Here is a 27,807-nt window from a genome sequence, read left to right as displayed (position 1 = left end):
CGATGATCGTTTCACAGGGAACTTGATTGTTGTAATTGCCTGAAGCACTTTGCAACATTACGTGATGAGATCAATGTGGGTTTCATCCTTGGTCATCCTTAAACTGATAAATCTTCATCATTCTCATCATTTTCTTGGTCTCATTTCAAATCAATGCTTAATCGGTAAGTTTCTCACTCTTTACGAGCTTTCCTTGTTTTTTTTACTTTCCAAGGTTATCATGAAAGTACATCAAATCAAGATCAATCATTGAAACCATTGAAGGTGGTAAAAGGGTTAACATGGTGTATCTAGGATGTTACAAAATCAACCTGTTGAACACCTCAGTCTACCTTGAATTGTAAACCAATCTTGCACAATTGTTACACATGAAACAAGAACCGAAATTGATTGAAATGCAATTCCTCACTTCATATCAATTTCAACAATTTAGTAAATTGTTTGTCGCAACCATTGACCAACAATTACCAAGATTATTGCGATAGCCATTGCGCTAGCAACAAGCCAAAGGTTTTTAATGTTAACTATGGTTAATCTGGTTGTTGAGGGTAAAAGTACCTCAGGCTAACTGGTTATTTATTATTTAATTATGCTTAATGGATTGGTAATCTAATTAAACAAGATGAATGATGGATTAATAGAAACAAGACAATTACAATGATGATGATCAATAATGATGATAGATTAGGTTGAAATGAGTAAAACATTGTTTCAATAAAAATGTGATTCTATGTGTTTAAATGTAGTCTAACCATTGCCAAATGTTCAATCAAATAAAAGGCTTGAAAATCACATTTTAATCATTCACAAGTCTGACTTTTTTACCTTTTACATTTCCTTATTTCACAATTCACAAAGTACATTGTCTTCACCATTGGATCCAGAAAGATGATGTTGATTTTGGTGATGATGATGATAAGAGAAATGCTAGACAGATTAAGAGTCAAATATGATGAATAAATACAATTAAAATGAAATACAAAAGCTGCATCTCTTGCAAGTTGAATTTATACAGAGATCCAAGTTGTAAATGCAAACCTAAGCGACCAGCAACATTGCCAAGAAAACTCATCAAATGGCGTTCAATTTAATGCTTTTTAAACCCTATTCTGTCATGAAAAATATGCACTTTTTTCACACAGTTTACATATTTTCCGGTTAACCAGAAAAGCTTGATAACTCATCTTCATCATTTTAACCACAAGTGACAACAACAAACAAAAGTAATCATAGTTTCCCTCGATTTCGTCTGCCGGTAAAAATTGAACCAAAAAATCGTCTCAAACAGATAACTCTTATCATGAGGATCATCACCATTATTGAAAAATAAACTCCGGGGGGAACGAACTTGGCATTGTGTCTTCTGAATATCAGTCTCTATCTTTGCCCAATTTTTGCTTTTCATCATTAGCTTTTTACTTCCGTAACAATTAACAGTCTCGATGGCAAATCAGCTTGGCTTCAATAGTTAACAGTTTCCCTTGTATCGTAATCATTTCGCCTTGATCAAACTGTTCTCAGATCATCCTTGATTTATCTTGGATTGAACATTATCACTCCAGTGTGAACAATCAATATTCAAGCCTTAAAGGTGAATTCACAATTTGGATAATTTATTGATTTGTTAATAGGATCTTTTTTGATTACAAAGCTTGGCTTCCTAGTTGGATGAGTCTATTGGGAAAATGTCATTGAGATTGTCGTTAATCTGTATTAAGCAATTTTTGCGGATTAAATTAGTTTAACCATGAAAATATAGACTTATCGTTATTTCAATTTTGTTGATAATAAATATTAAAATTGTGCTATAATTAAATTACCAATTGGTAGGTTTATGTTGATGATGTTGTTGGTGTTGGAGGTGATTTTTACTGTCAGATATTTGAGCTGTTGGAAGCAAATCGATGACTAAATATTTTTTCATAGCAACTAAAGTTGACAAGATTACAAGTAAAAATTGGTAACGAACCTTGATGAACAAAAACTGTTATTTACTCTTAAATCAGTTTTGATTTGAGTTCCTCAGTTATTTGGTTAATTGGCTGAGTAAATGATGTTCATTGGTGTTAAAGCTTATCCTGAGTCTTTCATTTCTTTCACTGTCTTGAATATATTTATACTTATGTTTCCCTTTTTGCTTTGAAAATATTTACAATTTAATCATCTTAATATGCGAAATGAAGAAGAGGAGACAAAATTTTCATTTGGTGTTCATCATGATCCATGAATCTTCAAGGCTGCTCCAATTTTATTTGGTGCCAAAGGCTAAAACATTTATTCACCAAGTTAATCTGGCAAGAATGAAGGTTGAAGTGAAAATTAATTATCAATGCTCATTCAGGTCACAGATGATGGTGAAAGTGATGGTTGACTTTATCAAACAAATGTTTCATCTAAAGGGTGTTGCGGATAAAAAGGAGAATTAATCTTACCTAAAATTTTGATAAAGATGACGGTTTATTGATAAATTGATTTGTCTACGTTTGTTTCTTCCTCAATTTTGTTATCTTCATTGTTATCACGGTCAACGTCATCTTTATCAAAATTTTAGTAAAGATAAATTCTCCTTTTTATCCGCAACACCCTTTACTTTTAGAGAGAAACATGAAACTAAGATAATGATAATGATAGGTTAATCAATGAGAATCAAGAAAAGGGATGATTCCGGAAAGAATTTGGTTATGAAATAATAATTGAATAATTGATCTATCCAATCAATATTAATAATAGAATGAAAAGTCAGCAAATCTCCTTTGAATATCCTGAATCTTGTGGTTGCAGCAGCTTAATTAAAACAGAATAAAATTAGGCAATTTTATTAAATGAATTGGAATTACGTTTCGCAACCAATCTTCATCATTATTTATTTTAATCAACACCATTAGCCCAGCATCTTACTTCAAACCACTCAAGTGTATCTTATTTTGAACGCAAAATATAATATCTGGTGATAAGCCTAAAGTAAATGGTTTCATATAATTAATATATGGTTGACCAGTCAAGTAATTACCAATATACCTCCAAATTTGACTATATAAACCCTTGAGTCGCATTGATCAGATATCAGTTCACTTTCATCAACCAATCAATCCATCAAACAATCCAATTCTTTATTCCTTCAAGTTGTGTATTCAGCATCAACCAACCAACTCCATTCAATATGATCGCCAAGTTTTCATCAGTTTTCTTCGGAATTGTCCTCCTCGCTCTCGTTGCTTTCTTCGGTAAGTTAAACCATTTCTTTTCTCCTGACCAGCGATTGAAAACCATTTAACTTGTCGTATTTTACTTTGCCAATTTTTAGACTCTGCTAATGCTTATGGTGACAAAGGTGGTGGTTCCATTGTTATCCTTGGCGGTCATGGTCAAGGTGGTGGTGGTGGTTACATGCCTTATCCAATGATGATGGGTGGCTTTGGAGGCTTCGGTGGCTTCGGTGGTTTTGGAAGAAGATAAACTGATCGATTGAAATAAACTGCAGCTACCTAGAATGAGAAATAGAAAAATAATGTATTAATGTAAAATAATAGCTCGCAGAAATTGTTATGAACATTGTTGACCAATAATAAAAAGAATTTTAAAAACTAAAAATGTGATCTTATTTATTTTACTCATTAATTTACCTTTTAGAAATTAGACTAAACCATGTAATTAGCTTAAACTGGAGATTGACTTATCTTGATGATTTATTTCCATTTTTTAATACTGTCCTTTCCGATAATCTCAACCTGGTTACCTTCGGATCCATGATAATACGACAACATTAACACATCCAAGGAAGAAAGAACAAGCTGTCTCAAAGACGAGACAATCAAGGTGAAAGTTAATTAACATTTCAATCACAATTTTCAACGAAACACATATTGAATTATTAATAAACTGATAACTAAATTCAGTTTCATTCAATAACTTAATTACATTTTATCTTTGATAGAGAACCGGAATTATGAGGATACATTTTTACGATTGAAAGACAAAATCTTTTGGAACTTGGATTAAATAGAATGACACACTAATCAAATATGGAAATTAATTATTTAAAGCAACTAAAAAACAAAATATTAACAGTGATTTAAATTATTAACCATTGAAAGTTGTTTTGTTTTTATGTGAAAATAGACACATAAAGCTATTTTCACATAAAACATTCTCAGCTGGTAAAAAAGGCAAACAATAACAAGGCGCTGTAAACAATTTACATTTGATATACCGTAAGACTAACACTTGTTATCTTTTTTTTGTTAATTTTTTTGCTTTTGTCAACATTATCTGAGTTAATTATTGTTTGGTTGATCATCCATCCTCTCAGGCTATCTGTTTTATTACTTGTGTCATTTAATCATCATAATGATCATTGTTAAATTATTGATGGTAATGGTAAATGGATTAGTTTTATTAGTGATGATGCGAATGAGAATGAGAATACTGATGACGATTTTGATGACAATGATAATTTTTTCTTTCAATTGCTACTCAATTGACCAAGCATAATGGCCCGTAAAAGTTTTTACACTGTTGTTGAAGGTTCCGTCAATTCATTGGCGATCAATAAGGACGCCAACCATGTTGTGGTCGCAGGTCGTAATGTGCTCAAAATGTTTGAGATCCGAGATGATACCAATTCTTTTGTAGAAAAGATCAATTTACGAGTTGGTAAAAACCAATTTAACTACAATACAAATGACATTGCCTGGAGTCATTTGGATGAAAGTCTCTTGGCAACTGCGGCAACTAATGGAATGATCTACATTTGGAATGTGGAAAGAAATGCTCGCGGAAAGGTTGAAAATGTTTTTACTGACCACCGAAGAACTGTGAATAAAATTTGTTTTCATCCTGGAGAAGGTTTCCTTCTTCTCAGTGGCTCACAAGATGGAACCATGAAACTGTTTGATGTAAGAAAAAAAGAAGCCAGTGCAACGTTCCCATCAATGTCGGAAAGTGTCAGAGATGTCCAATTTTCACCCTTCCGTAATTATAATTTTACCGCGGTCCAAGAAAATGGTAACGTTCAAATATGGGACCTTCGGCGTAATGATAAACCTGAGAAGCAATTTACTGCTCATAATGGCCCTATTTATGCCTGTGATTGGCATCCAGAGGACAGAAAATGGCTCGCAACTGCAGGACGTGATAACACAATCAAAGTGTGGGACATTTCAAAGAAACCTAACTGCTGCTATTGCATTCAAACGATGACCTCTGTAGCTCGCGTCGTTTGGAGACCTCATCGCCGCAATAACATTGCCAGTAGCTCTCTTAATGTTGATTTTAGTGTCTATGTTTGGGACATTGATCGTCCTTACGTTCCTTTTGCAGCTTTCACTGAACACCCTGATGTTACAACTTCTATTCTATGGAGAAATGATCCACACACACTAATCTCGGCTGGTAAAGATGCTACACTTTATCAACATGCTTTCAAAGATGCTGAACGACCAGCTAGTCACGCAAATAACGTTGGTTTAGCCTTAAATATTCACGGTGATGTTGCTCTTGCAATCTCAGATTACATTCTTAAATCAAATAACAACAATGCAAACAATGATCATTCAAAAAATTTGAACCGAGAAACAACTGTTGGTAATTCAACTTTTTTCCCAGCTATTGCAAGCTATGCTCTCAATTCGAATTCAAATCTAAATTTTTCACAATTTACTTCGGACAAGATTAATCCATTCAAGAAAAATACTGATCTTACTGAAAAATTTAAATGCTCTTCAAGTTCGCTGAAAATTTTTCACAACACCAATATGGAAAAATGTTTATCAATGGAATGGTTTGTTGCCACTGCTTTAAGGTATAAGTTGTTTGGTAAACCATTTGCTGAACTATGTGAACACAACGCTGAAGTTTCCAAGGAATTAAATCGAGCTCAAGTTGCTCAAACATGGAAAATTTTACGGCTACTCTATTCAACCACCAAATTCGGTCAAAATAGTGGATCAAGTGAAATGCGATCCTCAGCGACAATTGGAGAAAGGCCTACCGGTGAAAGTAAATCTCGCCATGTTAGTAAAGGCACTAGTGGTGGAGGAAGTGTAGAGCCGCGTCCCGGTGGAGACAATCGTGTATCTTCAACTTCTAGTATTAACTCACTATTAATTGGCGGGACTAGATTATTCAATACCAATGAATCAAATGCTAATCATGATAATGAAGCAACTATTTCCTATCTAAATGATGCTAAACAGCCTGTTGATGCATCAACATCAGCTATCGATGATCAAAGTGGCTTTTTCTTCGGGGAAGAAGAAATTGTATCATCAATGACCAATTTTACCACAGATTTCGATTTGACACCCTCATCAACTCTGTTCGATGGACTTGAAAATAATCATCTATTTACTGAATCATTCCGTACTACCATTAATGAAAGTTATCTTCTTCCTGAAATTTTTCCTTCACACCATCCTCATCAATCTCATTATCATCATCATCTTCTTCGAGAATCCGGTTCATCTGATCTGGATGATACAGACAGTCTGGATGGAATCAACAAAGATGTTCACCATTCATCATTGGAAGACTCAGATGAACCTGCAAAATATCTTCTCACCTCCAACTTACCACCCCTTCCAACTTGGAAATTCAATGATCTTGTGATAGAAATGTTACAAGATTACGCAAATAAGGGAGATATTCAAACGACCGTATCAATGATGATAGTTTTAGGAGAAAGGCTCAAGAATTCTCTCGATGAATCAGTTCAAGAATTTTGGGTCCACTCTTATATCGGTACGATTTTAATAACTCACCCAAATTAACCTAATCCATTGAATCTACTTTGATTTTCAATTTCAAACAATTTAAAATATTTCCATTATTCACTTTCAGAACTTTTAAGTCGTTTTCAACTTTGGAATGTTGTTAATCAGATTATCCGAGCCTGTAATTTACCCAATATTAACAGCATCAATCAAACATCAACAACTATCTATACAAGCTGTGGTAAATGTCAAAAAGGTTCTGCAAGTAAAGTTGGATGGCTTTGTGATAAATGTAAAGCTTTGCCTTCTCAATGCTCAATATGGTCAGTTTTAATTTTATTCATCACCTCATTCATTCTAATTTATATTCATAAACTGTTTATTTCTATTTTAGCCATGAAATTGTTAAAGGACTGTATATATGGTGTCAAGGCTGCTCTCATGGTGGTCATCTTCAACATATCACTGAATGGCTTAAAAGAAGTCGAGAATGTCCATCTGGATGTGGCCATCTTTGTGAATACACTTGATCACCAAATATTTTCTTTTTCATTTATTTAACGCAATTATTATTATTATTATCACTATTTCTACTCTCGTATTTCATTTTCAACTCTATATTATTACTATAAAATGGACCTTCTTGAAAAGCAAAGCCCAGAATCCTAAACCAAAAGACAATAGAATTCTATTTCATATTATTCAGATTCTATTCGAAATAGTCTGAAAAATCAAAATATCATCAATTTGTAAACAAACCTATTCGAAATATTGCTCGAGAAAACAGTTTTTTTCAAACTACAACCAATAATATTCATTTCCTTTCCCGATAAATTTCTATTGGTAAAAACATCATTGTCCTCCAATACCTTATTGTGTACACATCCAATTGTATTCATTTTGTTTTTAATCTTTTCATCAATCAACAATGAATTTTGTTAACGATTACATAAAACTCATGTTGGTATAAATTGAGTAATAATTCAGCCAAATTAGCCACCAATCATGATGCAAATGAATTTAGTGATTTTTTTCTTCAGATTTTGATACTGTAAACATGAATAGGTTATAGTTTTGGTATCGGTTAATAATTGTCTTTTAAACTTTTATTCACTGACTGCCTTACAGGTTTGAAGCTTACAAAGCTTTTGTTAGTTGCATTTTTACTAATTTGTAAGAAAAATCAAATAATTATTACAATAAAACAACAATTAAAGCATAGTTATTTATTTTGAAATAGCTACTGTGTCTGTAAAATTGACCAGTTAAATTAACATTTACTTACATATTTGAAATTGCAAAAATGAACAATAATCAATCATAATGGTTTTTTTTATTTCCATTTTTTTGCATTTTCATTTTCTTCATTTTCAGCTTCCTCCATTCGTTTGCTTCTTGTTTATTCTCTATTTTCTTTTGACGATTGGCTTTAGCCTCCTTTATTTGCTTCATTACTTTCATCTTTTTGGCCTCTTGTCGGAGCGATTTACCACGTTTTTTCAGTTTTTCCATATTTTCATACATTTTTCGATTAACCTTGGGGAGTACAATAGGTTCATCTTCTTTGAATGGTTTCGCTTTTACACCCATATAATCCATCTCTTCGTCTGGAATATCGGTAAAATCTGTATGATCTTGTTCTGTGTGGAAATCACCATTTTTACGCTTCTTTCTTACAGCAGATAACTTCTCTATTGAAAATTCAACAATCGGCCTCTTATGAGCAGTAAAAGTATTTGGATTATTGTTTAAACGTCGTAAGCATTGGAGTGCATCAGCATGGCTCGAGAAAGTGACAAAACCAAAACCACTCGATTTACCTAGACCCGCCTGATTGACGTTTCTAATAATTTTTGCCTAAATTAAATAAAATAAACAAAAATCAATTTAGTAAATAGCAAGAGTCTGAAAATAGACTGTTATTTAGTTATTTACCTCAGTTATTTTAGCTTTGGAATTATCAATAACTTTTAAACACAAATTTCTCAGCTGCTTATCTGTGTAATCCTCGGGAATATTGTGAATGCAAAGTCGATTACGGGAAACAAAATTATTCAGATTTCCAAGTTTAGATCGTTTGGCCACCTCAAGCTAGAAAAAAATAAATTGATATATTAATATGAGAAATTGAAAATTGTATACATTTTTTGATTAAATTCATACCTGTAATCTCTTTTTTAAATCATTTTGACTGACACCTTCGGAAGCAGGAGAATCTGGATAAATTAACCCTTCTTTAGCTAGATACAGATTCCGTTTATCTCGTAGCTTAGTTTTTCTCTTTTGACTCAATTCTTGAGCTTTACCTTTGGTAACAGCTAGAAATGCTTCAAATTTGCGATTAACTAAAACGAATTTCTGTGGCTCGTTTCTAAAAGATGCTAAACATTTATCAGCATCTTCTTTGTTAACAAACTTCACGAATGCTGTTCCTCTTGGATGGCCAAATTCATCTTTGCAAAACATACAATATTCCAATTCACCAAATTCAGTCATGAAATTCACCAAATCATCTTTCTTGCAGTCGAAAGAAAGGCTTTTAACAAAAATAGTCTTCCCTTCACGAGCATCGCGCAAACTTGTACGCTCTTTTTTTGTTGATACGGTAGACTCATCATCTGAAGACATGGCCAATAGAGTAAATTAAATAACAAAATTAACAGATGATAGAGGCTGGAGATCAAATAGATTATAAAAAACACAACTGAAGATGTCAACACGTGGGTTTTGTTTTTGTCCTATTCGCTTAGCTATTCCAACAGCTGAGTGAACGCGCCCTCTGTTTTTTTCTTTACTAACTAACTATCTTTCGTCAGTGATTTATTTTGGGAATGAACAATTACAAATGCTTGATTAAAATGGTTTTAATGGTTAATATACAATTTAAATTGTTAATTACTATGGAAATCGAAATTTTTTAAAATAGAAATCGCAGAAAAAATAAGCTCAATATGTTTTTGAATTAGACTTTCTTAATAGAATGAAACTAATGAAACTTTTTTGATTTTAACCTCCATCATTTTGTGGAGACGTTTTTGAATTAAAATGATATTTTAATAAATCATTCAATCATCTTTATAAAGATTTCCATCATTTTTAATGGCGACAAGTGGTTTGAAGCAAAACAGTTGGACACAACATTTACTTGGTCACTAGGAAGTGCAGTGTAGCTGATGATGATTTTGGATACTCGACTCATTAAATTGCGTACAAAAAAAGGAAACTTAGGAGCCTCCTTGAACCAGTTTCTCAAGAGACAAGAATAAAAGAAATTGAGGAATCCAGTCACCGTGAACTTGAGCGAGTTTGTTTACCTGGTTGGGTTAAATGAATTCATAAAAAAAAGCTAATTGAGATGGAAGCGATTTGATCGAATAAATGAGATTCAAGAAATAAAATTCCAATAATTAAAAGCAACATAACCCGGTGTTTTATTATTAATCACGTAAATCAAAACAAATAGAGATGTAATCCAAAATACTAATTTAACAAAGAATCGGGTTGAATACAGATCTTAAGCCATTTCCAGCTAACTGTTTACAAGACATAAACAATGATTTTGCACATTATAAAAATAACGTCTGAATTACCACCATTACCAATTATCTATCGTCCAAAATAATTCATTCAAGTTCGTTTATTTGTCTTGAAGGATCAATGAAATAATATCATAACGTTGATGAAGCATTGTTGTTTATGGTTTTTCATGAATCGGTAGATTTTTGAATGTTGACAGATTAACTGTTTCAAGACTTGAAAGGCTCTTTTTTGTGTATTTGCTATCCTTAAAACTGTCATACGGTTATTTGAAGATGAAAAATAAAAGATTATTTTTTTGTGCAATTCATTTTCTTGTGAGCTCCCCTGAGGTTACATACAACCCTGCAAATCATCAGTATCATCTTAATTCTTAGCATTTTTACCTTTCAACCTGCATTTCTTCCGTTTACATTGACTTGATCTCAAATAGCTTTGTGTAAATTCATTTATCCGTAACCCAAACCCGGTGTTCAAGCCCAACTCAAGTTCATGGTAACCGGATTCTTCTACTTCTTATATTTGTGTCTTTTCAGGTAAAAACAGGTTCAAAGAACCTCTCAAATCTTCTCTGTTTAACTTAATGTTTTTCATGATGATAACATTATCCTCATCTTCATTATTATCATCATCATCATTCTAACAGTACTTCCTAGTGACCGGGTAAATGTGAGTTTTGTTTTGCTCACAGTTTTATTTCACTCAACCCGACTTGAACATTTTTAATAGGTTTAGTTTAGTTTGGATGTTCAACACTAACTGTTGATATATTGTTCAATATTTAACTTTTATAACTTTTTTATACAAAGTCTTATTTATTTCTTAAGTTATTCTTGTAATTTATTCATTCTGCAAAAAAAATTCAATCTCTTTTCAAAATGAAAGTATCAGTTGTGTTGGTATTTACAGTCATCTTTATTTCAGCATCTGTTTCTGCTTCCGATGAAAATTCTTCAACATCAGTAGCTGCTCGTCAAGCTCGTTTCGAGGAAAGGAAACTTCGCTATGAACAGGATAAAAAAGATATACAATCATTCATGACTACAAAGAATCTATTTAAAACTGTAGTTAAAATATTATTCGGCACTAGTGATGAAAGTGCGGCAACATCAAGACAAGTATTGAACGTCCTCGTACAGGTATGTATTGGATAAACGATATTTCAGAATGAAAAATAAAAATAATTTTCCATCGACAGGCTCTCGATATGATCCGTAATTCATTCAGTCAAAGAGCTAGGAGTTCAACTTCTCGTGGTCTGAGGGAAGCTGTTGATGATGCCACAGTTGCTGGAGTAACAATGTTACGTGGTTATGTTAAATCAGTACTTGCTGGTGATGATCAATGTGCTCAAAGACATTTATGTGAATCCTCCAAGGATGCCATCAGAGAAGGTCGTGAACTCGGTTACATAGTTTCACAGGTCGGAGGGTAAGTATTAAAAAACAATCAACAATTTGTCTGTTGATAAACTATTCTGAACTCGTCTCTTTACTATTTTTAACTTTCTTGACAGGTATGCATCAAGCTATCTCCTTCAACAGCAAAAATCAATCCCATCAACCTCCACTTATGATGCTGTAAGACGAGGACGAAGTGGTGAAGACTGTGCCAAGATTTATACTAATTGTAACGAGGCGGAATAGACTTGATTATTAAACTTGGTTTATTAAACTGTCCAACACGTTTCCATCCCGCTATATTTAAAAACTGGTAATTGTGATCCAAAAGATCATTTCAACTGTTAAAATTGATTGATCTTTCCAGTCAAACTTATTTATTTATTTATTTTCCTTGAATTTATCCAAATCTGTAACCTTAATAATATACGGCAATCTGTTGTTCCTTCCAAGGTTGACAATTAAAATATAAATATTTGTCCATTTAATTATTCACACCAATCGAAATTTCCTGATCAATCCAGTCACAATAAAAAAATAATTATACTTCGTAAGTCCAATAATGTTCGATGTCAATTCAACTTTTCCACGATCGAGTCATAAGTTAGCTCTTTGATTGTTTTTATCTTATGCTTTGGGTTGATGGCATCGCTAGTTGAATCATCTTTTCCAAAAAGTAAAGCATTCCATTTGCAATTTTTAGCAGCAAGATAATCCTTGACTAAATCATCACCAATATGAAGAGCTTGATTAGGATCATTCAAGTCAATTTTATCTAAGGCTGTTTGAAAAACTTTAGGATCAGGTTTGGCGGCCCGAATGAATTGCGGTAAAATAATAAATTGAAAAAAATGACCTATTCCTAGTTGACTTAAAATTTTTGGCAATCGTTCGTCAGAGTTAGATATTACACCAATTTGAATTGATCTTCCATTTTTTTGTAGAGCACTTAATGTATCTTCAACTCCATCTATCAATTGATAAGGCTCAGCGGTGGAAAATAATTTGTACAGGTGAGTGGAAGTTAACTTTAACTTAGATTCCATCTCAGGCGACATTTCAATACCACTGACAGAGAAAGTGCGAACCACCAATCGATGCCACCATTGATTACAGTTAATCCCCTCAGTGACTCCATAAAAGGGAGACTCTTTTTTCAATTGTTTCATCAAAATTGTGAAGTTAGAGTTAATGGCTTTAACTGTGTTCTCATTATTGCACTTGATTCCATAAAGATCAGCAATTTTACAATACTCATAGCCAACTGAGGATTTAAATTTGATGAGAGTATTTGTAACATCGAATGTGATCAGTCTTATTGTTTGCATGTTAATGCAAACCGATTCGTAAAATAAATCGAAAAGTTTGAAACAATGGCACTTACAGATATAACATAGGACTAGTCATTGAATAAATAAATAACGATAAGAGCGAGTAGATGTTGAAACGTCCAAATATTTACATGCTCAATATGATGGGTGCCTTTGGATTTCTTGAATCCGTTGCCTTGGTTATCAAAGATGCTAAATGCTCTTCTTTGATTGGTTAGGTGCCTTTGCATTTCTAGACTCCTGTTTTACAGTATTTGTTCAATCACGTGAAATTAGGAAAATAGATAAAGTAGCGCCATCTAGTTTTCTTAACGAAATAATCGTTTTCCACTTTGCTTTGAGTAAAAAGCTTGAGTTTTACAATTTCTTTGATTATATTCAGATTTTTGAAATTCAAGTGAACTTCAATAAGATTGAATGTTTCTGCATTGGAAGAAACGAATTTTTAAAACGAGGAAACCTGATAGGAATTAGACTTTAATAAGGTTGCGCGATTATTCAACATTAAAACGAAGTGTTTTCATTCTCACTGAAAATAAACGATTGCTTTGACATTGGTCGAGTCATTTTAATTGAATATCCACTGGTCAATCTTAAGACTTCGATATCAATTTCCTTTTCAATAACTTTGATATCAAGAGACGGTAACCATTCACTGGATTACACCTTCTGTTATCAAGCAATCACATAATCCCAAACCATTCAACATCAACAGTCAATTTCACTCATTTTTACGCTGCTATTTGATTTCTGATTAACATTTGAAGGAATTTTCTGAATCACACTCTTTTTCTTATTGGGAAGCATTTGTTTCAAGTTGATAATAATTGTAAATTATCTGAGGTTAAACAATATTGAAACAATATCAGCGGAAAATCAAATCAGAATCAATCAAATGAAAATAGAAAGTTTAGATTTCAAATCCTGGCGCTTTGAATTAACCATCAAGTATCCGATTACAAATTTTTGTGAATGAAGCCACCTTACGGCGCCACGAGTTTAGCATTACTCATTGAGTAACCAAAACAGCTCCTGGTGGGTGAGAGCAGTTACAATTTAAGGCATAGTTGCTTAGGTTGGATTGTCGTTTATGGTGAAAAATGTAATCTGTGCAAGTGTTTTATGTATGAATTAAATATCTTATTTCAATCGTTTTTTTTCCTTGCCGTGATATTATTAAAACAATGGTTCATAGCGAACTTTAAATAAATCTTCCTTTGTAAATAATGAGAGGATTGATGGTTCAATCGGGGTAAGTTTTATTAGTAATTACTCTTTTTAAAATTGACTTGTTCCTGTTGTTTTACTTTCATTTTGTAGTATACATTCAATATAAATTCTTTACTTTTTGGCGAATACGTTTCTCTCTTACTTTCTACTGTCTTTCTTTGCTACTTTTTCTGCTTGTTTGTACTCTCTCTTTTTACTTTATTTTTAAAGGTCTTCACTGTTTTACCCTTTTCAATGTTCCTAATTGTTTTAGTGTTACCTAATTTTACTTTTTCTTTTTTAGAACCTTACCCAATCAACGATTGAAGAAAGGTATAACTGCCTCATTAGCCCCAGATGGTAGAATATATTACTTTAATCATGTAAATCAAACGACTTCCTGGTTACCACCAATCGATTCATGGGATGCCGGTGATCCATGTTTACCCTATGGTTGGGAAATTGCTTGTGATGCAGAGGGCAAAAATTATTACATTAATCATCTTAATAAGACTACAACGTATGAAGATCCAAGAAAAGATGACGACGATCCACCACCTCAGCCTAGAGAGGTTGAATTATTTCGCCATCCTGAATGGGGTTTTGGCTTCGTTGCAGGCTCAGAGAAGCCTGTAATAGTTCGTTCAGTTAAAGAAGGGGGACCCAGTGATGATAAATTGCTACCTGGAGATCAAATACTCAAAATTAATGGAATAGATATGATTCGAGCTCCTCGTGAAGAAGTTATTGAAATGGTTAAATCTTGTCAACACTCTGTTAAACTCACTGTTTGTCAACCGTTTTCAACTCGTAAATCAGCCATTTTAACAGCCGCCAAGAAAGCCAAATTAAAATCTAATCCATCTAGGGTACGATTTGCCGAAGGAGTTGCCATAAATGGTTCACCTTTATATTGTCAAACACCTTTCGAATCAGCAGTTCCATTCATGCCAAATGTTTTAAAAGTTTTCCTGGAAAATGGTCAAACTAAAACATTTAAGTATGACAGTTCTATAACAGTGCAAGATGTTTTAAACTCTCTCGTTGAGAAACTCGACCTTCGTTGCTCAGAATATTACAGTTTATGTACGGAACACATAAAATCTATTCGACGTAACAAATTAACCATTTTGGACCCCAAAGATACTTTATCAAAAATTGCTGCTAGACCCGGTGCTCACAATTTGCGATGTCTATTCAGGATGACTTTTGTGCCAAAAGATACGAATGAATTATACGAAAAAGACCTTAATAGTTTTGAATATTTATATGGACAGTGTTGCAATGATGTTGTTCAAGAAAGATTTACTCCTGAATTAAATTACGAAATTGCTCTTCGTCTCTGTGCCCTTCACCTTTACAAGCATGCACTTGTTAATGGTTTGGTGAATAGTCGTGGTAAAGTTAATTTAAAAGCTGTTGAAAAAGAGTATGGTCTAGAGCCTTTTGTGCCATACACATTGGCAGAAACAATGAAACGCAAACAACTCCGCAAATATCTCAGTCATTCCCTAAAACAGAACCGCGTGTTCATTCCATCGGGCCAAAAACATCTTACAGAGACACAAACAAAAATTCATTATTTATCTTTTATCAGTGAAATGCCATGTTATGGAGCTAAACTATTCTTAACCAACATTCACGATTCAACTGCTGATTCGGCTTTGCTCATATCTCCCAAATATGGTATTAGTCATGTTACCCGTGGACGTCAATCATCACCCATAACTTTAGCCAAAATAGAGGATGTCACCAGTATCAAAGTAACCAAAGATGATGATCTGAGTTTTACAGTTGAAATTCAACTCAAAGGATCTGGAAGCTCCATTGAAACATCACCGTTACATTTTGCTCTAGATGAAAAAGATACCGAAGAGTTTGCCTTGGTCTTAAAAGGCTATCATAATCTATTAACTGGAAATACTGATTTATCCAAAGAGATTCCCGTCTATTGGGATGTGGGTCCTTCATGGTGGACTGATTCAGGTAAAACATTAATCATTACTTACCAAATTATTATCTTTTTTTCAAGGAAATGGAAACAAAAGATTATCGAAAAGACAAAAGCTTCAAATTGACATGGAATGAGAGGAAAAACATGAAGCTTAAAAACATTACCATCGTCATAAATAACTCAACAGTTACTTTGATCCTGTTTTAGTTGAAACTTTTATCTATTATAGCAGCGACAAATAGTAATAATACTTTATATAAATTACAAGGGTAGTTTTACAATAGACCAATTGAAACCTGATAAAAGGCCGTTCAATTTGTACAATATATTTGAACATGAAATTGTCATTCCAATTAATTTTTTCTCTTTCTCTTCCTATTTTCAAATGCTTATCAAAGATTTAAGGGAATCAATGAATGGAAAGGGTAGGAATTTAATCATAATCATTGTCATTTTCCCCATTTATTTTTTTCGTTCACTAGCATGTTTGCCTATCATTATAATAACTATGACAATTATTTTAAATGTTATTCATCTAATCATCTATCATTGGCCAGGCTTCCAAAATTATCTTTAAAAAGGTTTCATCAATTATTTCAATTGTAACAGTTGATTAATCATTACGAGATTAACATTTGTAATACTTTTGATATTCACCTCGATTAAGTAATTTTTAATGCAATTATACCAACAATACATTGACCAGAACAAGATCAATGGTGATTAATAATCCATCTAAACAAGTTGAATGATCATTAAATCATAAACAAAAGATGAGTGATGACTAAAAATACATCCCAGTATAAAATTGATTGATTGATTGATCAGTTGCCTATTACAAATTAAATTAACTGCTTTTGATAACTTTTATTAGTTTATAGCATCTCTTGATACCTTTCATGACTGTAAATTGATAATTTGTTTTCCTCTAATTTCTTGGAAAAAAATATCTTGTCAATTGTTGCCATTCAATTAACAATGAATTTTCATCTTCATTTTTCTTCCCAAGCCAGACTGCCTCATGTCCTTTCCTTTCATCTTTCAAGGCTACCCTTTCATGTAATAATACGTTGATTACATTATTGTCTTCATCTTCATATTTCCTCAAACATTTTTTTACCTTGAGGACACTCTAAAAATTGAATCATTACTCAACAGTTACAGGTAACCATGAGGATGAACATTCCACTATTGATTCCCTCTGACTTTAGGCAGATTTACCTTGTCTTACCAATATGCTAGGTTTGCCGGTTTGCTCCTACTTTTGTTCATCTTCATCCTTTTCATTTTTCCTCTTCAAGTCTCGAGGAGACAAAAATTTAAAGTACTCATGCCCTTCACTCAAGTATTTTCATACTGTTTAAATAATATCTCAATATTGAAATGCAGCAAATCTAATCTAAAATCTGCCCACTAATGTTCCATATTTTTACTGATCAACTGTTAAAAAATATCCTTCAATCATTCAATGTTGATGTTAATTGAGTACATTTTTAATTATTCATCTTGACAAGGAGAAATGAGCTATAAAACTTGGATAATGAAACTTCTTAATTTCTGTGGTTCTTCCAAATATTCAGATTTAAACTGACTTTTAAATAAACAAGATTCAGGAAGCAAAAAGAGTTGAAACCATAGACTTGAAATATTGATTTAAAGGCTGTGGCTCGATACATCTTTGACAGTATAATAACCCTTGATGGTTACCTCTTCCCTAACAGATATAATCATGTAATTTTATTAATACCATAACTCAATTATACAATTGAATTTCACATTCTCTCCACCTTTTTGTGAAAAGGACATCTCGATTGTTCAATTGTGGCCATTTCTATCATTGTTTTATTGTTTCAATTGTTTGGCGACAATTTACAGTCATGATCAACCTTCAACCATTTATCTTGAAAATTGTCCCAATTTCTGGTTTCTCATCTTTCCTCAATCTCTTGCCGGCACTAATTCAATCCATTTCTTAACCCTTTGTTTATCTCTTTTAATATTTCTTCTGATCAGGGCAAGTAGTAAGAAAATCTGGATGAATCCAGACAAATAAGGATGTAACATTTTTGAGTGAACTTTTTTTCCATCTTGCAGACATTACTGATATTTGTCCTCCTTATCCTGGTTTTATTGATTTCAGTTTCATACTCTAATTTCAGTTTTCCAGTTCAATTTTGAATTTTGATACTAAACCTAATTAACTAGTAAACTTTGGCGCATTTACTCTGAATCCTTTTTTTGTCGCTTTAATCATGCATTCCAGGATGAAATGAATTGATTGAATGAATGAATTGCGATCAAACATTTCACATTTTGTTTCACACTTTTTTTCACCAACTCTACTATTCCAATTTCAATCGTAATTGTTAACAATTGTTTAATATTTCTGTATATTTGTTGTTAGTCAACTTTATTTTCCAACAAAAGTGTCAAGTTCACTGTAAATTGTTAATTAGATACTAACACTTGCAAATCAGTTAATTCACCATCAATTTAGTGCTTTTCAACCGTTTCTTGCTTTCAAGTGAAAAGATCCATTACAACTCATTGCAATTCAATTCAACTCTTTTTTTCATTGATATTAATTTATTTGATATTTGTACTATTGAGTTTGGTGTTGTTATCAAGTTAAATAAACTGGAACCAATATTTGCTCCTAAATACAGATTTTAAAAGCTTTAGATGAACGTTTGTTTAACTTGATTTGCTCAAACATTTAGTTGTTTGATTAGTAATGAATCATGGCTCAGACTGTTTTATTAAAAAACAAATAAAAGCCTAAAGATGTTGAAAAGTGTCTTAATTTTGCTCTCTATTGCATTGTAAACACTCTCAATTATTGTGTAGCAAAAAAAATGCATTTTATTATAAGATAATTGTTTTGAAAATTTCTTGCAATTCAATTCTTATTACAACTCTCACCATAACTTTGGCTATCATTATTTTACCCATGATTATTTTTTGAAGCAACTTGAAATAGAGAAGATGATGATGATGAGAATCTGAGAAAGGATGAACAATTTGTGAGGCCATTTTTTTCCTCTAAACACTAGTATATTTGATAATGATGCTTATCTACTCTTGAAATACCCAGTCCATGATGTAAAACAACAATAACAATCATTAAAATAATAATCATCATCATCAACATCATCATTTCTTCCCAAGAAAAAGTTGTTTAATTTATCTACAATCACGCCTACGAAACATACAGCTAGCTGGTTTAATAATCATTACTTTCACTTGATTTTAATCATTTCAGTTATCAACATCTTTTTTAACACTACGCTTTGAGTCATTTATCTCTATGAACCACAGCTTTTCAGCCTTTCCTATCAGATTGTTCAATAAATTGATTCCTTTGATCAGTTGCTTTCTCTTGTTAACTCTTTTTTCCCTATTTTTTCATGTTTTATTAGCATCTCGTTCCGGGTTTTTTGCCAGCTTCCAAAATCAGATAATAAGATGACAATAAAAAGCTGAATTTCTTCTTCTTCTTCTTATCACTTCATCATGTGAATTATGCTTTTCAAGCCCTTTAATCATGGCAAAAGTAAAATCCCTGGTGACAGAGTTTATTAATTTACAATGAAAAATATATATTTTATTGTAATGCGGTTTTCCTCTTTTCCACTTCCAATCACAATTAAATCACACCATTAATGTTATAGTTTATATAATATTATTGTATGCGTCATTTATTGTAAATTGGCAATTGATTGGTTAATTGATGTTTTGTTTTGTTATTGTATTTGCTTTTCATCATTTCACTCAACTTTTTTTGCAACTTGTTCTCATCATTTATTCATATCATATCACCTGTAGTAATTAGCAAATGAACCATTTCTCTATCTCTATCTGATCTTGTCATTTTTCAAATTTTCACTCAAACTGAGTTGCACTTGATTGGCTCATCTTAACATTATTATCATTACTATTATTATTATAATCATTATTTTTAATCCGGTTTATCGATAATTTTTTTTTGCATTTTGATTTTTATTGCTTACACACAGCATAATTATACAATTATGACAAACTTAACCCGATTGCAACCCAAACTTGATCAACTGCCTGTTTATGCTAATCAAGTTGAAAGCTTCTCCATGTGTGTTCAAAAGTTTAATTTTCATTTTTGTTTTCTTCTTCTTCTTTTTTACCTTTAGCTCCGAGTTATCATGGTAAACATTTAGTTAAACCAGCTCCTTGGTCTTATCCACCATCAGACAATCCCAATGAACTAAAAATGGTTAACTTATCACTACCTCCGCCTAGTTACAGTCCAAATGAATCTTTGTGCTCTAATTATCCCAAAGGAAGTCCAATGATTCCTCCTGAAACCCACCTAGATCACAATATGAACAATTCATCAAACTCTTCAACTGCATCTCGTCTTTTGGGTGAATCTTCATCTTCACTTAGCAACCAAATCTCTGGATTTACCCGTAAAAATGAGATACTCTTTAAAGAAACGACAAAAGATGATATTAATAATGGACTTTCCAGTTCAGATGACATCATGCAACGAGTATTGGAAATGAATAAAATAATTGCTGATGCTGAAACCTATCTCAGTGAAAATGAAGGCCTAACAAATGATAACTCTGATAAAAGGCTGATAGATAATGAAGAGGAAGTCAGCGAGTCTTGTGATCATCATCCTCAGCTTAAAGCTGCAGATTCGTTGTTATTTTTAACTCATATTGATGATACAAGTAATTGTCGAGACAAAATAGCAGGTATTTTCACCATCTTAATAACAATAATAACTGACACTAAAAAACATGTAATCACCAGTAGAGAGACTCTTTTAATTCTGTCAGTTGAATAAATTCTTGAGCAATTGTTTTTTCTCTCCTTTTTGGGTTCTCTTTTTGATGTCTCATTTATAAATTTTTCATCTTTTTTTCTTCTTCTATTATACAGAATCCATCGACGATTCTCCCTTTGAAAGTGATACTGATGTTGAAAGTTTAATAACAATAAACGGAAGCCTGTCTCATGTGCAATCAAGTGAAACAACGTGCCTTAAAAATGATGCTGAAAAAATGGAAGCATTTGAGTACAATCATCTTAATAATAATTCAATCATCAGTAAAAATGCTAATAATAACGTTAATAACAGCACCATCTCTAACCACATGAATAGTAATAATAATAATAATAATAATAGTAATAGTAATAATTCAAGCGCCAATAAAGTTACTATACCAATACCCGGTAGTAGTAATGGATCAAGTTTTGGTCTCCATAGTCCTGATGTTATACCAAGTCTTAGTGATACTGAGAATGATCTCATTGAAACGTTAAAGGCTTTACAAAATCCTGGTGAATATCAGATACCTTTCTCGGAGACAACACTGTATCTTGACCAAGATATTATCGATTTAACTGCAATCCCACCGCCCAAGACACCCGACTTTGATCTATCATCTTCACCCTCGTCAAAATCATCTTCACCATCATCGCCATCACCTTATGCAATACCCTACTTACAATCAACTAATCATCATTATGAATTGTCTCCTTCCTCACCAACGCCTTATGGAAGGCTTAAAAATAGTGCAAGAAATTTGTCTAATACGTTAAATAATAATAAAAATAATAACAACACCATTTTAAATGGAAATAGCAAAATTGTCAACAATGACAATGGCATGGATGATAATTATCATAAAGATTATAAGCATAATGGAGTCCAAGATTCACCAACTAATTTGGCAAACGTTCAACTATTGGCAGAGTATGACAGAATGTGTGATAATCTGAAAGATTTACAGCTTCTGTCTAATTTAGGATCTTCCCTGCTCAGCTCATCGTCCATAAATTATCCTGCTGCCCCACTTGATACTGAAATTTTAAAATCTTTACCCCAAGACATTGATAAATTTATTGCCACGGTTACCGTCCCACCTCCTACAACAGCCTTGTCAGCTAATCTGGTTGATGAGGCAAATTATGACAATGGCTACGAGTCCAATAAGGATGACTGTGATTACCTTAGTTCACTAATAATACCACCTCCACCTTTAAGTTCACCCTCATTCAATCAAGAGCAAAACGACATAATTGCACGCTTTTGGAAAGCTACCGATGACGTTAGAAAGGTTTGCAATGACAGAGATGATTCAAGTCCACGATTATCTTGCCGGGGACTACATAGTAGTTCCAGTGGTGACTCTGGTTATGATTCAATAATAAACTCTTCGCCCTTCTTCTCGTCATCTTCCGCATCTTCAACCCTCACAAATAGCACCATCAATGCTACCAATCATAACAATAGCAACAATTCATTTCACCATCCATCTCAAACTCATTACCAGCTCAACAATAGCAATATTAATGGTGATTGGTCTTCAACATCGCCTAACTGCAATGAAAGTATAAATTATGATAAATTTTTCCTGCCAACAGTAGAAGAGATTCCAATGTGTCGATCTAATTTAAGCAACATTTACTCTCGACTTACTATTGACAATCATGGTTCATCAAATACAACCAGCAACAGCAGTTCAAACATATCTACATCAACCCAATCACCATACCTAGATTTACTCTCATTATCAACAAATAATAAAAGGATCTCAGAAAGCTCAAGTTGTGATGATCTTTACTGTTTCTCAAGAAAAACTGAAAATGAGGTGAGATGATTCACTTCACTGTAACCTCAACTCTTTTCACTCGTACCTTACCGATTGAATTATTTTTTACATTATTTTTGACATCATCTTCCTTTCACCTTACCTAAAACCATACAAAGCACGCATAAATGCAAAAAAACAAACCTAACACAAAACTACAGGTAATGAAGCAAATTCCTTCCTTCGCCTCTTCACTCACCTTTAAATATTTTTATCTAATATCTTTTAACCCAATCATTTAAAACCTAATCCTGTCGAGTTGCAAAAAATTAAGCTTTGACAGACAAGCAACACTAAAAAAGGCATCTCTCAACCTGTTGTTGTAACCTACTTCACTTGTCTGATTGTTTACTCTTTTTTAATCATTTATATTTATACTTTGATAGTAATTTTGACAATTTTTTTGTGCGAAAAAAATTCCAGTCTCTCTCACCCGTTAACATGATGAAGATGATATTAACTGTGAAAGTTGCTGATGGATTGATAATATAAGAAAAATATTTTATTGTTTAGTTAACCTTATTTCACGTTGAGAATCAACAAAATTGTCAACATAACCTTGCCACTCTCACCCCCTTTTTTTGGTCTCCATTATCACAGTTATCCGTTAACAGCTGACAGTTGACTTTTTAATCAAAATCAATCTTTTTGTTATCATCTTTTACTTATTCCTTGCATCCCAATTCATTTCACTTTGATTTGCTCCATTGAGTTGATTTCATTTCACAATTCAATTGATTGGATTCATCCAACACACACACACACTCAACCACAGTCATTTAACTCACACTTTTATCATCCATCATCAACAATTAACCGTATTATAATACTTTATTAACTCTCTAACCTTGTTTAAATCAACTAACACACAAACTTCCTTAACATAATCTGTTTCTTCCAAGGTTAATCATTATATTTGAATTACAGACAAAGTGGTAATTTAGTTACACATTTTTTTCTTGTTCAATAATTAACTTACGTACCAATCAGTTGACTCACTTGATACACTAATTGTAATCAATAATCAGCATTCACTAGTTTACAAAAAGGCATAATTATCATGTTTCACTGTTTTCAGTTTATATAATTTGCATATACAATTCCTTATTGAAGCAAATTCACATTTTGTTTTATTCCAAGTCACAGTTTCATTGACAATTAATTGAATAGCTGTTTAGGTAATTAATGGGAAAATTAATTTTCACCTCAATTTAAAAGCTTTAAATTAAATTCTGTTGATCACGTTGACTTTCAATTCATCGTATCACTTGATCATTGTCATTTTACTCTTAGTTTTGTGATTTATTTATAATCAAACACAATGCTATATTATATAATAATTTCATACAATATTGTATCATTTCCTTATTCCTTTCAATCACACCACAATCAAATGAATGAAGAAGATGACTTACATGATGAATCCCTCAAGTCTAGTACAGTTATATCATTCATCATTGCAGTTAATTTGAAATTATATCCACAAATTATAACCATTATTAACCATCTTTCATCCTCTGAGTTTGAGATCAATCAACTCAAATAAGAGCACAATGTCAATCAAGAACGATCTTTGATCATCCTTGACTATTTATACAGCTGAATAAATTGAGCTTATTGAATCCTTCACTTTTACTAATACAATATTAAATGGTTATGAGCAATTATTATGATGTATTGTTGGTCTGTTTTATCATCACAATCATCAACTCGCTTAATCCATCAGGGTTACATAAAAAATATTTTGGTTTAATTTTTTGCCAATCAATCAATTTCAGGTTGCTGTCTGATTTGGGTTATTTATTTTGTTCACTTTCAAGTTTAAACAATTTAATAAACACAAAACCTAATTAGTTGACTAATCAATTGATACGTTATAATCACTATTTATAAATTCACGCTTTTTTCCCACTAACATATCAATCATTTCTTAAACACTTTGCCCGTTAACTCATTCAACATTTAACAGCATTTTGCCAACCTGTTGATTGTTAAAGGTTAACAGTTGAAGGATAATTTGTGTTTTTCTCATCATTATCCAGCTATCATTGTCGCTGGCTTACAATTAAAAATTAAGTACGGAAAAAGGAAAACGTTGAAATGAAATGAAATTGAAAAAAAAGAGTTAAACAAAAGATGAGAGAGAAAGTTGCCTTTTTAAATGTCACTTGATTACCTTGTTTTCAATTCTTTTACCATTTATTATTATTCCAATTTCTATTATACCGTTCTTATGAACAAATCAGACTTTCTCCTTGTTTACCTGACAACCCTTTTCGATACTATCAGTCTGTTAATATGCATGAGCGACTCAAAATAATAATTGTCCAACTGCCTTCAATTTATATTCAAATAAAATGAAATGTCTGTGTGTGTTAACCTTGATCATTGTTTGGCCAATTTTTAGCCTCTAATTGTAGGAAATTAAACAATCTACTGATAGAACAATAATTTTAGGTATTTTTAAACTTGAAGCCTATTCTTTTCCATCCAATTCCTCCATTTAAACTTAATTACCTGTTGTCAATACTTAGATAACTAAATTATATTTTGTTACGATTTATTAATTTTATTTTTTACTTTTCTTCTCTGCAGTTTTTATCAAGAAGTTCTGATGAAAGTGCCGATGAATCTTCAATATTACGACCCTTGGTCAAGTCACATTCATGGACGAGCCTGCAAAGAACTAGAAATCGAGCCTTTGGTAAACCTCCTTTGCCGCCCTATTCAGCGACACGATTAAGTGAAAGAAGGAAATTGATACCCAATTGCAATAAAAAGTTATCCGGATTGACTTCTATGGTTGAAGTAACCAAATCTGATCGTTGTTCTGGCTCAGAGTTTCATTCAAAACTAAACAAATTTCCTATTGAACCCTCAACTTCAAATTTATCTGCTTTGGATCATATTCAATCTGATGCTGTTGACAATTACATGTCTCTATCCTTTGATAATGATCCTTTGAGTGACTTTATTGGCCGAGGAGTTTTAGGACTTGGTGTTGAAGTTGAAAGATATCATCAGCATGAATCTGAGACTGACATTTTGCTGAATAAAGGGAAACTGGAAGATTTATTTATACGATCTCAACGTGATATCGATACTTTGTTGGTTAGATTGGAGGAAGTCCATGAGAATCGTTTACGAAGTCATCCAACAATTTACAATTCATGTCATGTTGAAAAATATGTTGCAGCCAAAGAAACTCTATTAGTTGAATCTCGTCACTTTGTTACCGCATCCAAACTGTTTGTTAAATGCGCAACCGAAGCCTCACCTCTATTAGTTGATCATCTTCTCTCTTGTATATCTTTATTGGAACGAATGTTTGACATTGGAGAATCAATTGCCATCCATTTAAAATCTCAAGCTCAAATTACCTGTTTAGTCGACAGATTAAAAGAGGTTGCAGCCACTTTTGGCTATACCGTTGATACGGTTCACAAGTTAATTGATGGATCAACCCAACCTGAAGATGCTTCATCAAGCCCTTACATGGGCCTTTTAATGAATCACGCTGGAAGCCTGGCAACATCGCTTAGCGCACTAATGAGAACCTTGAGAGCCCTCAATTAGATATTAGACTGTTACAATTGACTAGAATCATTAATTCATCTTTTACTTTTTAAATATTTCTAATCATTTGAGATTTCACCTGTTGATGTCTCACAACCCTGCTCTCTCTCTTTATAAAAGAATCCTCATCCTTCAAATTAAGTTACTCATTATATTGTATTTTCATCTCAGACTCATCTTTTTAACAACTCATCTTTTCTAATCATCTATCATTTTTTAATCATCAGGTGTTGCTTCTCTCATAGTGTGCACCATTTTAAATCATCTTTCCTCAATCACAAAGTTGACACTGTTAACAAACTCACTTGCAAGTTGCATCTCTTGTTCAGCAATATTGTCCTTTTCAACTTTGATTATAATTGAATTAGTTTACCCTATCAAATTATTAGATCATAGGTATTAAAAAATATTAACTATGCTGCTTTAGATGCAAAAATTTTGGCAGCTTTTTTTCACAGCTTCTTCTTTCCTATGAAATACAATTTTCCTTCTCATTTTCAATTAACAAATTGTTACCAGTTCTATTTAATAAACGTTTTTATCGATTGTTGAACTAACAAGAAATTTAAATCATGACTCTGACTCTCACTTATTTCAACCCTTAGTAATTCCCCGTGATTATCAAAACTCAACTTTTTGTTTCAATTAACAGTCAACCTCGTTTAACCTCACATTAACCTATTGATTATTGATCAGTTGTAAAACATAGACTGATAAAAATCATAAATTAAAGGCTAAAACATAGTGATTTATCCAAGCTTTAATTGCAATTGTATCTTTCTTTTTATATTCAAGTTAATACGAGGTTTGTTAATATGATTGGCCCACTGAAAGCTTTGAAACTGTTGAGACGCGTTGGAAATATGAGTTTTTATACAAAATTGAAGATCTTGACGAACATAAAGTGCATGATGACATTCAGTTTTATTATAAAGTATTATTATTGTAGAGTAACACGAATTATCGAGTTAATCTCATGGTTACTTGCTTGTTCAACAAACAGACATAGAACATGCTGCAAAAACTTTGACTTTCGAGTTAAGAGTAGGGACTTTGTGGATTTGTAGGAACATTGAAACTGAGTCCATTCGTGAAATTAAAATTTTTTATGATCAGTGGTTTTTGATAAAACCGAGTTCAAAGTTGAAACTTTGAAATATTTGCACAGTTGTGGAGTCAGATTTTTTCATCAAACTCATTTTCTGGTGTAACTTTCAATGTTCAATCAGAAAATGCGGCCAAAAATAAGTTTTATCGGTAAAAATGAGTTTAAGTTCATTCGCTATGTTTTCGGTAAAAGCGATATGTCCAAATACACTCACCAATTTTCAAGTTTACACACTAAATCCTTTAGTTTCATGAGTAATTTAGTCTTATCATCATGTACTCATTTCAGTATCTTTCGTTCTTTAATCCATATCAATGTTATTATATGATAACGAGTACTAC

The 27,807-nt window shown here is 32.4% G+C and overlaps 5 protein-coding genes and 3 long non-coding RNA genes across 9 annotated transcripts; 4 read left to right on the top strand and 4 right to left on the bottom strand.

Annotated features, from left to right (window-relative positions):
• Positions 1–1,592: 1,592 nt before the first annotated feature.
• LOC112539383 (uncharacterized) lies at positions 1,593–2,106 on the bottom strand. Its single transcript, XR_003083197.2, has 2 exons — positions 1,970–2,106; positions 1,593–1,674 (listed from the first exon to the last, which is right to left on the bottom strand). It is a non-coding gene; the product is annotated as an uncharacterized LOC112539383 (long non-coding RNA).
• A 683-nt stretch (positions 2,107–2,789) lies between these two features.
• On the bottom strand, positions 2,790–3,160 carry LOC149093301 (uncharacterized). Its single transcript, XR_016200157.1, has 2 exons — positions 3,019–3,160; positions 2,790–2,956 (listed from the first exon to the last, which is right to left on the bottom strand). It is a non-coding gene; the product is annotated as an uncharacterized LOC149093301 (long non-coding RNA).
• On the top strand, positions 3,073–3,456 carry LOC107367131 (uncharacterized). The gene is made up of 2 exons (XR_001569827.3): positions 3,073–3,224; positions 3,305–3,456. It is a non-coding gene; the product is annotated as an uncharacterized LOC107367131 (long non-coding RNA).
• Positions 3,457–4,207: 751 nt separating this feature from the next.
• Wdr24 (WD repeat domain 24) lies at positions 4,208–7,932 on the top strand. The gene is made up of 3 exons (XM_015934614.3): positions 4,208–6,738; positions 6,838–7,033; positions 7,105–7,932. The coding sequence occupies exons 1-3, from the start codon at positions 4,491–4,493 to the stop codon at positions 7,238–7,240; spliced, it is 2,580 nt and encodes an 859-aa protein (XP_015790100.2). The 5' UTR covers positions 4,208–4,490; the 3' UTR covers positions 7,241–7,932.
• LOC107366967 (RNA-binding protein 28) lies at positions 7,922–9,406 on the bottom strand. Its single transcript, XM_015934615.3, has 3 exons — positions 8,874–9,406; positions 8,646–8,801; positions 7,922–8,567 (listed from the first exon to the last, which is right to left on the bottom strand). The coding sequence occupies exons 1-3, from the start codon at positions 9,336–9,338 to the stop codon at positions 8,025–8,027; spliced, it is 1,164 nt and encodes a 387-aa protein (XP_015790101.2). The 5' UTR covers positions 9,339–9,406; the 3' UTR covers positions 7,922–8,024.
• Positions 9,407–10,990: 1,584 nt separating this feature from the next.
• LOC107366969 (uncharacterized) lies at positions 10,991–11,964 on the top strand. Its single transcript, XM_089269647.1, has 3 exons — positions 10,991–11,386; positions 11,446–11,678; positions 11,764–11,964. Exons 1-3 carry the CDS (start codon positions 11,126–11,128, stop codon positions 11,891–11,893), a joined length of 624 nt encoding a protein of 207 aa, XP_089125773.1. The 5' UTR covers positions 10,991–11,125; the 3' UTR covers positions 11,894–11,964.
• Positions 11,139–13,105, bottom strand: LOC107366968 (rhythmically expressed gene 2 protein). The gene has a single exon (XM_015934616.3). The coding sequence runs from the start codon at positions 12,973–12,975 to the stop codon at positions 12,220–12,222; it is 756 nt and encodes a 251-aa protein (XP_015790102.2). The 5' UTR covers positions 12,976–13,105; the 3' UTR covers positions 11,139–12,219.
• A 945-nt stretch (positions 13,106–14,050) lies between these two features.
• On the top strand, positions 14,051–26,928 carry LOC107366965 (uncharacterized). 2 transcript variants are annotated; one of them, XM_015934611.3, is made up of 6 exons: positions 14,051–14,230; positions 14,492–16,173; positions 16,540–16,566; positions 20,308–20,880; positions 21,068–22,782; positions 25,378–26,928. In XM_015934611.3, the coding sequence occupies exons 1-6, from the start codon at positions 14,205–14,207 to the stop codon at positions 26,356–26,358; spliced, it is 5,004 nt and encodes a 1,667-aa protein (XP_015790097.2). In that variant the 5' UTR covers positions 14,051–14,204; the 3' UTR covers positions 26,359–26,928. The 2 variants fall into 2 exon arrangements, with proteins under 2 accessions (XP_015790097.2, XP_015790098.2); XM_015934612.3 differs by lacking the exon at positions 16,540–16,566.
• Positions 26,929–27,807: the final 879 nt, after the last annotated feature.

Source organism: Tetranychus urticae, chromosome 3 (genome assembly GCF_039701765.1).
Source record: "Tetranychus urticae isolate SD_2017Ah chromosome 3, NJAU_TeUrti_SD_1.0, whole genome shotgun sequence".
Lineage (NCBI taxonomy): Eukaryota > Metazoa > Arthropoda > Arachnida > Trombidiformes > Tetranychidae > Tetranychus > Tetranychus urticae.
The sequence above is the reverse complement of the archived record's forward strand: the minus strand, read 5'-3'. Positions and strand labels throughout refer to the sequence as shown.

Coding starts and splice junctions, on each gene's coding strand:
- LOC107366967 (XM_015934615.3), bottom strand. CDS start 9,338: ATGTCTTCAGATGATGAGTCTACCGTATCAACAAAAAAAGAGCGTACA. Junction 8,802..8,873: donor ATTTAAAAAAGAGATTACAG/GTATGAATTTAA, acceptor ATTTTTTTCTAG/CTTGAGGTGGCCAAACGATC. Junction 8,568..8,645: donor CCAAAGCTAAAATAACTGAG/GTAAATAACTAA, acceptor TATTTAATTTAG/GCAAAAATTATTAGAAACGT.
- LOC107366968 (XM_015934616.3), bottom strand. CDS start 12,975: ATGCAAACAATAAGACTGATCACATTCGATGTTACAAATACTCTCATC.
- Wdr24 (XM_015934614.3), top strand. CDS start 4,491: ATGGCCCGTAAAAGTTTTTACACTGTTGTTGAAGGTTCCGTCAATTCA. Junction 6,739..6,837: donor TTGGGTCCACTCTTATATCG/GTACGATTTTAA, acceptor ATTCACTTTCAG/AACTTTTAAGTCGTTTTCAA. Junction 7,034..7,104: donor CCTTCTCAATGCTCAATATG/GTCAGTTTTAAT, acceptor TTTCTATTTTAG/CCATGAAATTGTTAAAGGAC.
- LOC107366965 (XM_015934611.3), top strand. CDS start 14,205: ATGAGAGGATTGATGGTTCAATCGGG. Junction 14,231..14,491: donor GGATTGATGGTTCAATCGGG/GTAAGTTTTATT, acceptor TTTCTTTTTTAG/AACCTTACCCAATCAACGAT. Junction 16,567..20,307: donor GGAATCAATGAATGGAAAGG/GTAGGAATTTAA, acceptor TTTTACCTTTAG/CTCCGAGTTATCATGGTAAA.
- LOC107366969 (XM_089269647.1), top strand. CDS start 11,126: ATGAAAGTATCAGTTGTGTTGGTATTTACAGTCATCTTTATTTCAGCA. Junction 11,387..11,445: donor TATTGAACGTCCTCGTACAG/GTATGTATTGGA, acceptor TTCCATCGACAG/GCTCTCGATATGATCCGTAA. Junction 11,679..11,763: donor ATAGTTTCACAGGTCGGAGG/GTAAGTATTAAA, acceptor CTTTCTTGACAG/GTATGCATCAAGCTATCTCC.